We start from the raw sequence: 13,073 nt of genomic DNA on the forward strand, positions 1-13,073 counted from the left end.
TTCAACTCTCCTACTTCCTTGGAATTGCGCTTTCCAATTTTTTCCTCCTCTATTTTATTTTTTCACCCTTCATTCTGCCTCATGTTATTGAGAAAAATACAGAATTCAGTGTATTTTTTTCTTGTCTCAGTTGCTTATGCAGTTGTTTTTTTGTGTATCAAAAAGCAAGTTAAGGATCAAAGAATTGACATAAAGCACACTTAAAAATGAAACAATTTATTGGAAATGAAAAAAGTTTTAGAAACCTTTAAAAATCCATTCTAGACCACAGTTAAAATAGTTCCAATTATAGTTCCACACAGTTGAAAATTGCATTATGAATATTCAAACATATGTAAATTCCCAAGACATCTTTCTCTTCCATTTCACACAGGACTGAACAACCTAATCTAGATTCAAACTCTCTTCAAGGTGAATAAAAATAGATATCTTAATTATAATGGTAATTTTCCAACACACTCAAACAATGGTAGGGCTATAGGAGGAGTCTCATTCTTTTTTAACTGTTATCTTTATCACTATGTTATCTGAGGGAGAAGTTTACTATTTTTGACAGACTATCTCTAGGTAACTTCCACCTGGGAAGCTGAAACAGATTTTGATACTCCTCAATCTTCTGTATTAGCAAACATTCCCTTACAGTGAAATAACTTTTGGCACTTGGGGATTCTCTGGTGTGTACTGGTGTTCTGCTCATGGGTACAGTGGTTTTTAGTGTTGGAGTTGAGTTTTTTGGCTTGCTAAGCTGCTGCTCACTCTCAGCCTTACTGATATACAGCAAGTTTGTATTCTAACCTGAACACAGGTTGGGAACAGCCCAGGAAGTTGTTTTTCTAGTTTATCAGCATTTAGGTGATCTGTGTGGATAGAAATAAACATTGGAGGGCCCATGGGACAAATCCTCCTCCAGTGTTACTGTTTTTGAGGGCAGCCTTCAGTGGGGATTATTTGAGGCAGCAGCAGGAGGTGGCAGTAAAAGGTCAGGAGAGAATCTGGACAATGCAAATTAACCCAACATTTTTGAGCTTTGTTTGTTCTTCTGTAGGAAAGTAAGCCACTTACTAAAGAAAAGTGCATCAGGGGCACTTCTGATTGATTCCTCTGGCTTGAAATGAGTCTATAACTTTTGTGGTTTGAGTACTTCTTGAAGGAAGTTGCTTAGCAGTGCTTGCTCCAGACACTGAAGGAAAGGAAGCCAAGAGGCTTTTGCTTTTCAGTCCCTGCCTATCTGGTTAATAGTACTAAGGCAACCCAGCAATCACACTGCTAGTGAAAACACACCCATGGCTTTTCTGAAGGTGCTAGAAGTGCATTCAGTTCTAAGCTACTCTAACACAATGTTTTTCCCTTTGGAAAGAGCCTGAAGAGGAGGAAACAAGCCTGAGTCCTGATAGTACTGGTGGCTGTGACTGATGTCACAGTGTTTGTGTACATCACCAGTACGTAGCTGTTGCACGTATTGGATGAAATAAAACATCATTTGGCTGTTTGTTGCCCACCTTTTGCATGGTGAAGTCATGGAGCTGTACAATCAAACATTGATTTCTTCTATGGTTTGAAATCCTCTGGCCTGATCTTCATCTCCACTCTCTTGAGGGAGTAGGTGGAGCCGTGCCACCCGTACCAGGTGATGCCATCCATGTTCTTGGTGTGCTCTCCTCTGCGGTAGTAAACCCCATTCAGGTTGGAATCTGTGCAGCAGTTGTACCAATATCCACCTTGTCAGGAAATATAAGAGATTCCTGACATTAATTTATAGTAATTGTATTCACATTGTTATTTATATTAATGATTATTACTTGTTCCGGAGGACAGTGAGCAGAGGGCTGTAATAGTTGAGGTTGCAGATAAGTTTAAAACTTCACATAGATATTTAGGAACTTGAAGGCATTACAGCTCTATAGTCAAATTAGTCCACTAGCTTTTAATTTATTTGCTCACTCCTCTTAGAATATTTCCTTGATGTGTTTCTGACTCAGTGAATTAGCATAGAAAATGAATCTGGGTAATTTGCTCTAGAGCATCTTAAGGTGTTCAAAAAGTTCCTGAACTCTCTGAGTATTTACTGAGATCAGCAGTTTTATTTGCATATGTTGTGTGGGACACAATGGGGAAATTTAAAAGCAAGATGTAATGAAGATACTTATCTTTGATAGAACTCAAAGATACTAAATTAAATTAAGAGAACAACCTCTGAAATTAGAGGCTTGTATTAGGGTTGTAATAAAGATCACAATAATAGGGTTGTAATAAAGATCACAATAATAGGGTTGTAATAAAGATCACAAGTCAAGTGAATATGGAGGTGAACACAGGAGAAGAATTACAGGTGCCTAAGATGGAGTGTGCCTGAGCTTGTGTGGCCCTTGGTGCTGAACCAGATAGTGGCACCTGTGGTGTTTCACCCCAGAGACACTTTTGGCTGTGGGGTGTGTGGTGTTTCACCCCACAGACACTTTTGGCTGTGGAGTGTGTGGTGTTTCACCCCACAGACACTTTTGGCTGTGGGTGTGTGGTGTTTCACCCTGAGACACTTTTGGCTGGTTGGGTGTGTGTTGTTTCACCCCAGAGACACTTTTGGCTGGCTGGGTGCTGCAGTTGGGCCTGTGGGGACAAGTGCAGGCCTGCAGGAGCTCTGGTGGTGCTGGGATGGAGCTTCCCCCCATAACAGGGGCTGCTCCTCAGGTTTCCCTCTGGTGGAGAAGCTTTAAGGTGATGCTGAAGGACAGGAGTTGGTTCTGATGGAGGGTTTTAATCCAGAGCAACACCTAATCACTTCTGTGTGTCTCATTCTACCCACCAGTGACATTTTTTGTGCTTTACCTTTCCGGAACTGGGCACAGTCATCCACACACTTGTCGTTGTCCTTGTCCTTCGTGCTGAAGGCGGTGTTGTTGTGGTAGCGCAGGGAGTCCCGCCCGGTGTTGCCGCTGTAGTTGCCCACAAAGAGCCTGTAGCTGTTGATTTCATTGCTCAGGGTGAAGTGCCCGTACTGGGCATAGCGTGTGTTTCCTTCCCAGTCCTGCCCACAACAGGGGAGAAGAAATCAGTGCTGTTAGACCCAACATCCATGATTATATACGTGTCTCAGACTGCAGAAACCGCTCTGTTAAGGCAAAGGAACTTTCCAGAACAAAGCATGAAACTTCCAAGTTTTATCTGCCTGGTACTGTACAAAATTGTAGGAAACAGATTGTGTAGTTGCCCACAAAGAGCCTGTAGCTGTTGATTTCATTGCTCAGGGTGAAGTGCCCGTACTGGGCGTAGCGTGTGTTTCCTTCCCAGTCCTGCCCACAGGAAGGGAGAAGAAATCAGTGCTGTTAGAGCAGCTGTGAAAAAGACCCAACATCCGTGGTTATATACATATATTTTTACTGTCTGAGACTGCAGAAACTGCTCTGTTAAGGCAAAGGAACTCTCCAGAGCAAAGCATGAAACTTGCAAATTTTATCTGCCTGGTACTGTACAATCTGTACGAAACAGATTAGTTCCAGAGTAGTTCCCTACAGTGGTAGCTGTTGATTTCATTGCTCAGGGTGAAGTGCCCGTACTGGGCATAGCATGTGTTTCCTTCCCAGTCCTGCCCACAACAGGGGAGAAGAAATCAGTGCTGTTAGAGCAGTTATGACAAAGACCCAACATCCATTATTATATACATGTCTCAGACTGCAGAAACAGCTCTGTTAAGGCAAAAGAACTTTCCAGAACAAAGCATGAAACTTCCAAGTTTTATCTGCCTGGTACTGTACAATGTGTAGGAAACAGATTGTGTAGTTGCCCACAAAGAGCCTGTAGCTGTTTAATTCATTGCTCAGGGTGAACTGCTGGTATTGTAGTGTGTGTTGCCTTCCCAGTCCTGCCCACAACAGGGAGAAGAAATCAGTGCTGTAAGAGCAGTTATGAAAAAGATTCCAACATCCATGATTATATACATGTATTTTTACTGTCTGAGACTGCAGAAACTGCTCTGTTAAGGAAAAGGAACTTTCTAGAGCAAGGCATGAAACACTTGATAAAACTTGAAAACAAGATAAAATTTCCAAGTTTTATCTGCACTGGTGCTGTACAATGTGTAGGAAACCTGATGTGTAGCTCTTGCATTCAATATCCTTGTGTTGGCATGCTGCCTCAAGTAATATTTTTCCTCTCTGATACAGTGACTTTTAGATATTAAGTGTCACTATCATATTTTCTGAAAAAATCCCTCCACCAGGATTTCTTTTCCTGGGAAGATGAGAAGCCTCAGAAAAAAACCCAATATTATCTCATTTGCTTCTCCCTGTTTTGCTGCTTTGGAATGTGGCTGGAGATTGTTTACCAGCAGGTGCATGTTTGATTGGTTTCATGTGAATTGCTTTTACTTAATGACCAATCACCATCAGCTGTGTTGGACTTTGAGTCAGTCAGGAGTTTTTCATGATCATTCTTGTTAAGCCTTCTGTTTGTATCTTTATTTTTTAGTATAGTTTTAGTATAGCTGATACGATATGATATATTATATGATATATGTAATGTAATATAATGTAATATAATAATATAATATAATATAATATAATATAATATAATATAATATAATATAATATAATATAATATAATATAATATAATATAATATAATATAATATAATATAATATAATATAATATAATATAATATAATATAATATAATATAATCAGCCTTCTGAGAACATGGAGTCAGATTTCTCATCTCTCACCTCCTCGTCCTGGGGACCTCACAAACTCAACAGTTAAGCCTTTCATTTTATACAGATCCCATCCCTCAAAGATATTGTACTATGAACTAGTATATAAAGTATATAAAATGAAGCTATAAACCAGTCTAAGTCAAATCCAAGCCTTGAGCAGACTGAGGAAATTGAGGGTAACACAATGCAAACTCTTGCCTGTAATTAAAGCATGCAAATTCTTTGGGCATCCTAAAAAGACAGGAGATGCTATCTGGTGCTGGGGAATAAAAAAGCCTTTTGCTGCTGAAATTAAGAGTTCATTCATTACCTCCAGCTCTACTCGCAGGACAGTGGGGCGTCTTGAAAGTCTGTAGATATTTTCATTTCCCAGCCAAAAATCTCCCCTAATATTGCCAAATCCTTCCTTGTATTGTTTCCAGTCCCTGTTGAACGATGTCAAACCAACTTTGCGCCTTTGGATGACAGTCCAGCCTCCTCCATCTGTCTCCATGTCACAGAACACCTGGAACAGGAAAAAAAGGCAGTGGGCACTTGTCAGTATCCTTAGGAAGGTTCAGCTCTCTCAACACAAGGCATTGTTACAGATTTCACAACCCGAAGAAACTTCTATGGCAAAAAAATTATTAGATAAAGCCTTTTTCTATTTTCTCTCTTAAATATAAATACACTCCTCCCATCATTTTAAGTTTGCTTACATAAAGATGCTGATGGCAAGTGCAGGGTGCCAAAATTTAGTGTGTGCTTTTTTCATCTCTGAAATGAAATTATTGAAGTCAATAATTTCTTGATTATGTTTTAAAAGACGTGTAATGTACGTTGTGTACTGAATATTGCCTTACCTCCAGATCTGGAATTCCCAAAAATTCATCAGGAGGTAACTTGTAAACACCAGAAATTCTGTAGTTCCTCTGGTAAAGTGATGAGCAGTCATAAACAGCATCTACTTGAATCAGAACCAGAAAATGAGAATATGAGCAGCAGGAATTCATCTTCTGTGAAGGTACTTTCTGCAAATTTTAGTTTGTAGTACAAGGAGTAATGAAGAAGGCTTTGCAAAGTTTAATGTTTTCCTGGAATGGCTTCATTATGAGGAGTGTATGCATTGGCAAAGGTGTTGAAATACTGGGATTTTATGATTTTTATTAATTTATTTATTTTAATTTTTTTTTAACCTCTGCTATGCAAAAAGACATCTCTGCTTTCTTATTGCCACTGTGTGTCTGTGCTGGAAAGTATATTTGCTAACTCCTTAGTCAGTGATAAAGATTGATCCAATAAATGGCCAAGCCTGCTGTGAGGAGCCTGTTTTGAGTTGTGAGCAGGTTGGCCAGGTTTGAGGATGAGGAATATTTATTTGTTCAGCCCTTTCTGCACTGGCATCTGTGACAGAGAAAGTGATTTTTAACTGCACTCAGGCTGTGAAAGCCTTTTCCTCCTGGTGCAGGAGATGGTAAAATGCAGAGCTATTCTGAGGGGGATAAATGAGCTGAAGCAAGGCTTTATAATGTCTGACAGCTTTCAGAAATGTCTCTTACCTGGTGAGGTGAGAAACATCTGTCTTAAATTCCTTCTGGGCCACTTTCTGCTGTGTTTAACTGGTTTTTCTTCAGCTTTCAAGAGCCTTGTTATGGTGTAACTCTTTTTAAAGGCCTACTGTAAATAAATGTTAGTTCTGACACATCAGAACTAACCAGGTGGAGCTATTTTATAGGAAGAATTAAGTAAATAGATTTAGAAGTTCTTCCTTAATGTAAAAAAAAAATCCAAATGAAGTCTGTTGGTAAACCCAGTTGAGACTGAGACAATTTAAGCTCTTTGCAGTGAATTTCATTTGAAGAGAAAAGTCAGCAAAGAGGATGCTTTCAAAAATGTCTCTTACCTGGTGAGATGAGAAATATCTGTCTTAAATACTTTCTGGGCCACTTTCTGCTGTGTTTAACTGTTTTTTCTTCAGCTTTAAAGAGCCTTGTTATGGCATAACTTTTTTTAAAGGCCTAAATAATAATGTGTCAAAACTAACCAGGTGGTTAGAGGAAGAATTTCCTTCCTTTTAGAGGAAGAATTAAGTAAATAGATTTAGAAGTTCTTCCTTAATGCTAAAAAAATGAAGTCTGTTGGCAAACCCAGTTGAGACTGAGACAATTTAAGCTCTTAGCAGTGAATTTCATTTGAAGAGAAAAGTCAGCAAAGAGGATGCTTTTTTCTAGAAGTGCCTTTACAGGTAGCTGACCTAAAAATGCACCTGCATTCCACATTTGGTACAGGCCTGTGCAATCTCTGTGTGCAGTGACATTTTCCCTCAGGGAAGGGAATTTTGAAGAATTTAACTGTGGTCTGGCTAGGTATAAATCACAGTTTTATTCTATATCACAGTTTGTGTTCAATCTACAGCCTTGTAGATTAAATTTTTAAGAATTCAGCCTTGAATTTTTAAGAATTATCATTCAAAAATAATGGATAACTCTTTTTTTTTTTTTACTCTGGTTCAGAGATAGTCATAAAGATACTAAAGATACAAATATTTGGTAATTCCTGGAGAGCATTTCTAATTGTTTTAACAATTTCTAGTCCCCTGTCAGTGCTGTGAGCTCAGAGGTTTTTACTGCCAGAGCCATTCCCTTCCCAAGCCAGCTCCCCTTCTTTTAGGATTGCTAGTGTAGTGCTCAGAAAATGAAATATATAACAGAAAATGAATATAGACTGAATTCCTCACTGTAGAAATGCAATATCTGTTCAGTTTCTGCACTGCTTATACACAGACATAGACATAAAAATACAGATGAAGAAATTCAAGCTGCTTTGCTCAGAGTCACTGCCTGAGCAGCATTTTTCAGCGTGCACACTTGCTACCTTAGCAGGACATGCCAGCCCTAGGAAGCAGGCATTCAGTGTGCAGTGAGAGGTGTCTGTGGGAGCTTGGTGGCTCCCTCCTTACCAGCTGATGTTTGTGTGACCATCTGAGCTGCCTGCAGCTGCATGATGTCAATCTGGTTGTTCATTTGGGAGTATTTGCTCTCGGCGTCGACCAGGCGCGACTCCATCTGCTTGGTGCTGCCTTCCAGCTCCATCACCTGCATCACCACGTTCACCCAGTCCCCTTCCTGCTTCTTGCTCAGCTCCTGCAGCATCCTGCTCAGGTTGGCTACCTGCAGCTTGAGCTCCTTGATCTCCTCGCAGCAGCCTGGCATCTTCAGCTGCGCGTTGCCATTGCTCATCCTCCTCTTGGGAGGTTTGTGCAGCAGGGCTGGGTGAATCACCACAGACACAGTGACAATGCAGAGCCACGCCAGCTGAGCCCTGGGTCTTGCTGGCATTTTTGCTTACAGCGACAGAAACCTTCCAGCTGACTGCAGGAGGCTGAATGCAGCTGGGGTAGGTGTAAAATTTCCTGCAGCAGCCTGGTACCTTCCTTGCTTCCAATGAAGTGAGGCTCTGAAGGTGGAGCCTGAGGAAGTGGCTCCTTTTTTTTTTTTCAGACACCTCCTGTCAGAGCCTATGCACTTTGGAAGTCTGTCTCTAAGCATCTTATATACTATTTTTCTGTTTACCTCCACCCCCCTGAAACCATGAAGGGCTTGCTGGCCCCTCCCAGTTCATCTGGTCATATCAGGTATTTACAGGGTGAAATTGGAACAGGTTTCAGCCAGGAAAGGTTGGGGAGAGCAGGAGAGACTTCCCTCAGTTCTGTCTTGAAGGGGTGTAGGAGAGGGCTTGGAAATGAGAAGAATTTCCAGCAATTGTTGCCTGTTGGATTGGAGCCCTCTTGGTGACTCGTTCTGGCATTTCAATAACATGAGAGCATTAGAGACCCAGAATGTGAAAGGGCTGTTCAAAATGGGTGAGTTTATAGAAATTCAAGGAAGGTGCTATACTAAAATTCTGAACTGTTAAAAGATATAAAAGAGGAGGGGAAGTTGCCATCTCAGCCAGATGAGACTGGATTATACTCTGAACATCTAAAAATTAAGGATTTACTCTAAAATCTACTGTTTATGTAACTATGGATATTTTAATTTAACTCCCTAGAAGGTAGCCCTGGCTGCTATAAATTCTACTACAACCCCAAAAGTTGTAGGTGGTAACTCTATCATTGCATTTCTTAATTTAGGCAGTATTTTAGCAAATTAATTAGTTAAGTATCTAATCCCTTTTCTCTGGATACTGGGTTCTCTGCAGTATTAATGTTGTAAAATCCACTGCTGTTCTTTTAGAAATGAGATATCTGAGGGTGGGATGAAATGAAATCTGCAGAATGTGTAAGTAAAACTCATTCCTCTGTTTATTCAAGTGAAAGGACATTAAGTAATGGTGAGAGTTTGTGTAAAATTGACACAGGGTGGTTGTTTTTTTACAGGCAATGTGATCTAACTCCAGTGTTAGGGAGGCCAGTTTATTAATAGGATTTTGAGAGGAAAATCTGTGATTAATTAATATATCCATAGTTACATAAACAGTAGATTTTAGAGTAAATCTTAAATTTTTAGACATTTAGAGTATTAGTACAGTCTCAGCTGGCTGAGATGGCAACTTCCCCCCCTCTTTTATTTTAGTTCTGAATTTTAGTGCAGCAACTTGGTGTCCAAATAAAACCATTTCAGCAAAGGTGGAGCCTTTTCCAGAAGGTCTGCAGGCTTATTTCTAGATCCTTCTGGATCAGTTTTTGCTCCTCAGGCCAGCTGCTCTGTAATTGCCTAATGTGCGTTCTTGCATCTTCCTGTAAAATTTCAGTTTACAATGGCAGAAATAAGATAGAATAAAGGATTAAATGCCTCATGTATCTGCTGCTTGCATAAACGCTGTGAAAGCTTCTTGATGTCCAAGGAAACAAAAGAAATCTTGCACTTCTTACAAAGGACATTAACACAAACCCAACTGACACAAACTCTCCCATCTTGGCTTCTTTTGCTGATCCAAAGTGGCTGCAGGATTTCTGCTTGATTAGGAACCATTAGAAAAGCCTTGCTGACCTGACATTTGCTTTTAAAGAAATAGAAAGCACAATTGCTTCTTGCAGTTTCTCTCCCTCCTCAGCTCTGATACACTTGTTGCTTGATGCTTTGTTATTGCCTCTGATTTTCACTGGGGCTGGTTAATGGTTTTTCTCCAAAACAAACCCACAAGAGTGTGAAGATGTGGGGAGATGAAATCATCAAAGCACTGCAGGAGTGGAATATGAATCCAGCTGTCTCATAAACCTGAATTTTCATAGGGAAGGAAGAATCTTTATGAGGAGATCAGAATTAGAGCTCTCCAAGAAATCAGTTGTCTTGTGGGTGACTGGCAGCCTGTGTGCTGTGCCCAAGAGAAAACAAGTGAGTCTGTTGTGTCAGCCACTGTGGGATTGGTGAGCTGAGATATTGCCAGAGACATAAAGTACAATTTGTTTAAAGCACCCAGGGCACCTCCAGAGCAGACCATGGGCTTCAGTCAATTTTTGTCAGGGACATTCCAGAAACCTTCCATAGCAAAACTGCTTTTTATACTTCAGACCAGCAAGTGCCATTGCACACAGATGAAAGCCTAAACCTGAATTTTCATAAGAAGGAAGAGGGAATCTTTATGAGGAGATCAGAATTAGTACTCTCCAAGCAAGCAGTTGTCTTGTGGGTGACTGGCAGCCTGTGTGCTGTGCCCAGGAGAAAACAAGTGAGTCTGTTGTGTCAGCCACTGTGGGATTGGTGAGCTGAGATATTGCCAGAGATATGCAAGAAAAATTTGTTTTAAGCACACAGAGCACCTCCAGAGCAGACCATGGGCTTCAGTCAATTTTTGTCAGGGACATTCCAGCAACCTTCCATAGCAAAATTGCTTTTTGTACTTCAGACCAGAAAGTGCCACTGCACACAGATGAAAGCCTAAACCTGAATTTTCATAAGAAGGAAGAGGGAATCTTTATGAGGAGATCAGAATTAGAGCTCTCCAAGAAATCAGTTGTCTTGTGGGTGACTGGCAGCCTTGTGTGCTGTGCCCAAGGGAAAACAAGTGAGTCTGTTGTGTCAGCCAGTGTGGGATTGGTGAGCTGAGATATTGCCAGAGATATGAAGTTTAAAGCACACAGGGCACCTCCAGAGCAGACCATGGGCTTCAGTCAATTTTTGTCAGGGACATTCCAGCAACCTTCCATAGCAAAATTGCTTTTTATACTTCAGACCAGAAAGTGCCACTGCACACAGATGAAAGCCTGACCTTTTTGTTCTGCCTCTAATCCTGTCTGAGCCCTCTTCCAGCTGGAGCTTCTGTGATTCCCAGAGGCAAATTCTTCACCGGCTTCCTGAGATGAGAAACATGTTTTTGTCAAAGTTGGAACAGAAAATAGGACAGGCCAGACTCTGCTTCTCTGCCCCAAAAGGCCACCCTGCTGACACCCCCCAGGACTTCAATCCACACCATAACTCTCCTGTCTTGGACAGATGTGGAAGAGGGGAGCCCCTTGTAGGTCCATGCATTCCCTCTTTATACAAATTTTGAAAGGATCCAAGATTCAGTTGAACACACGTGTTACAAAACACCACAAAAAGGCCTCCAAATCCCTCCTCTAAACTAATTGGAAATAAGCCAGGGTTTTATTTTGGATTCAGCTTCTAATTTGTATATCCAAATGCAAACCATCTTTGATTTACCTGTTTTGAAAGAGAATACTTTGTTCTGTGTAGGAGAGTGACAACAGACATATTGTGCAGGAATGGAAAAGCACAAATCTTCCCTTCTGTCATTATTTTAGAGGACATTCAAAGAGATTTGGGCAGAGACATCCCTTGGCAGAGATATCAGCCTTGGTGGAATTTGACTTCTTTACGGATATTTGAAAGATGGGTCTTTCCCAGTTTCATGGAGAGCTGAATATGGGGAATATTGCTGCTGAGGTAGCAATAGCTACAGGTGGATGGGAGTAATTTTCAGGTTAGGTCAGTAGTTGGAGCTGACAAAAGTTATTCTGCTGTTCTGTACTCTTCTACTTTTGATTTGAATTCAGGATCCTGGTACATTTTGTAAAGAGGTAAAGTTTGGGGCATAGCTGGGGAGAAATCAGTTCCATGATTACTGAGTGGTTCCTGTTCTTTCCTTTCCCCAATAGTGATGGAGAAATTGAGCATCATTATTTGGCCTGAAATCCATCACCCTCATTTTCCTCCATTCTATTTTGTATGTGGGAATACTGTGGTACATGATAGCTAAAACCACAAGATCATAAAGTCCAGAACATGAGACAAATCCTTTTTGACTTCACTCATGATGTAATTCTGAAGTGATTGGGAGAACTGAGGCTAATCATGGTTTCAATTTGCATGTGCCATGTGTTTATAATGTTGATTGATGTTGCTAAATTCAAAAATATCATTATTACTTGATTAGAACCAGTTTTCTCCTGTCCCTGGAGGGCCAGATTAAGTTGGAGGTGAGTTTCAATGCTTGCCTTCTCTGGGAAGCTGTTCTGGCAGGTGCATGCAAAGCTGAGACAAGAAGAAAAGCTCAGTGCCCTGTGGCTATTTATTTGGTAGCCATTCCTTGCAAACCTTTAATATGCATCTGGCAAATCTTAAATCTGGAATTCCTGGTGCTTGCTGAGGTGGCAAAGGCTCTCAGCTGGCCCATTATGGAGCCCACACTGTTCTGTTCTGCTTTTCCCTCCCAGGAGTGTGAAACTGCTCACCTTTGGCTTTGGAGATGCTCATAAATGCTCCAACATTTACTCTGCTATAGCTTTATGCTCAAATAAAAACATTTATGGTTTTATTTTAAATGAGGATTGTGTTGTAAATCTCTGAAGTTGTGTTGTAAATCTCTGAAATTATATGGGACAGGTGGAACAGGAGAGAGGGTTGATAAGAAACAAAACACTGCTACTTCTCCTTTCTTTTGTGATTTCTTTTTTATTTAAGGCCTTCCTTCTTTGCATAACCAATACACAAAGACTGGCTCTGTGTTTCACCTTTTTTTGCTAAATATCCTACTTAGCAATTATTTTCTTCTCTGATTTTTGGCTTATAAAAAATAGATGATACAATAAGTGATTCCTTTTGCAGCCTGAGCAGCAGGGTTAGCTAAGATATTTATTGTAACATTTTTCACTGATATTTTTCTTTCTGATGATGATTTTTTTTTTCTTTCAAATAAAAGCTGATGAATGTTTTTATTTGACTTGCAAGCATTTATATGAAGATTGGGAATTTTGATGACTATGTGCAATGTGGTGTCTCCTTGTTGGAAGCCAGAGGGGCTGCTCTGGCCTGGAAGCTCTCAATCACCACAACTCTTTATTGAAAACATTTCTTTCCTAGTATCAGTTTCTCAAACATATTTGTTCCCAGAATGATAATTCTTTTCAGTGGCATGATGGACATGCATTGGTTTTCTGAGATTTCTTGA

General features: G+C 40.4%; 2 protein-coding genes across 5 annotated transcripts in view; one reads left to right on the forward strand and one right to left on the reverse strand.

Moving 5' to 3' along the window:
* The window catches only part of MTOR (mechanistic target of rapamycin kinase), a 73,366-nt gene that overhangs the window by 22,942 nt on the left and 37,351 nt on the right, over positions 1-13,073 (forward strand). The gene's annotated exons all lie outside the window — the stretch shown is intronic.
* On the reverse strand, positions 201-8,392 carry ANGPTL7 (angiopoietin like 7). Of its 2 annotated transcripts, none has more exons than XM_074558322.1 (5): positions 7,642-8,392; positions 5,546-5,649; positions 5,014-5,208; positions 2,824-3,022; positions 201-1,718 (listed from the first exon to the last, which is right to left on the reverse strand). In XM_074558322.1, the coding sequence occupies exons 1-5, from the start codon at positions 8,018-8,020 to the stop codon at positions 1,549-1,551; spliced, it is 1,047 nt and encodes a 348-aa protein (XP_074414423.1). In that variant the 5' UTR covers positions 8,021-8,392; the 3' UTR covers positions 201-1,548. The 2 variants fall into 2 exon arrangements, with proteins under 2 accessions (XP_074414423.1, XP_074414424.1); XM_074558323.1 differs by having other exon boundaries at positions 5,546-5,646; positions 7,642-8,391.

This window comes from Zonotrichia albicollis, chromosome 25 (assembly GCF_047830755.1).
Source record: "Zonotrichia albicollis isolate bZonAlb1 chromosome 25, bZonAlb1.hap1, whole genome shotgun sequence".
Lineage (NCBI taxonomy): Eukaryota > Metazoa > Chordata > Aves > Passeriformes > Passerellidae > Zonotrichia > Zonotrichia albicollis.

Excerpts from the sequence above, each read along its gene's own strand:
- ANGPTL7 (XM_074558322.1), bottom strand. The coding sequence starts at position 8,020 with ATGCCAGCAAGACCCAGGGCTCAGCTGGCGTGGCTCTGCATTGTCACT. Across the intron at positions 3,023-5,013 it reads TCCTGCGAGTAGAGCTGGAG|GACTGGGAAGGAAACACACG; the intron begins GTAATGAATGAA and ends TGTTGTGGGCAG. Across the intron at positions 1,719-2,823 it reads CTGTGCCCAGTTCCGGAAAG|GTGGATATTGGTACAACTGC; the intron begins GTAAAGCACAAA and ends TTTCCTGACAAG.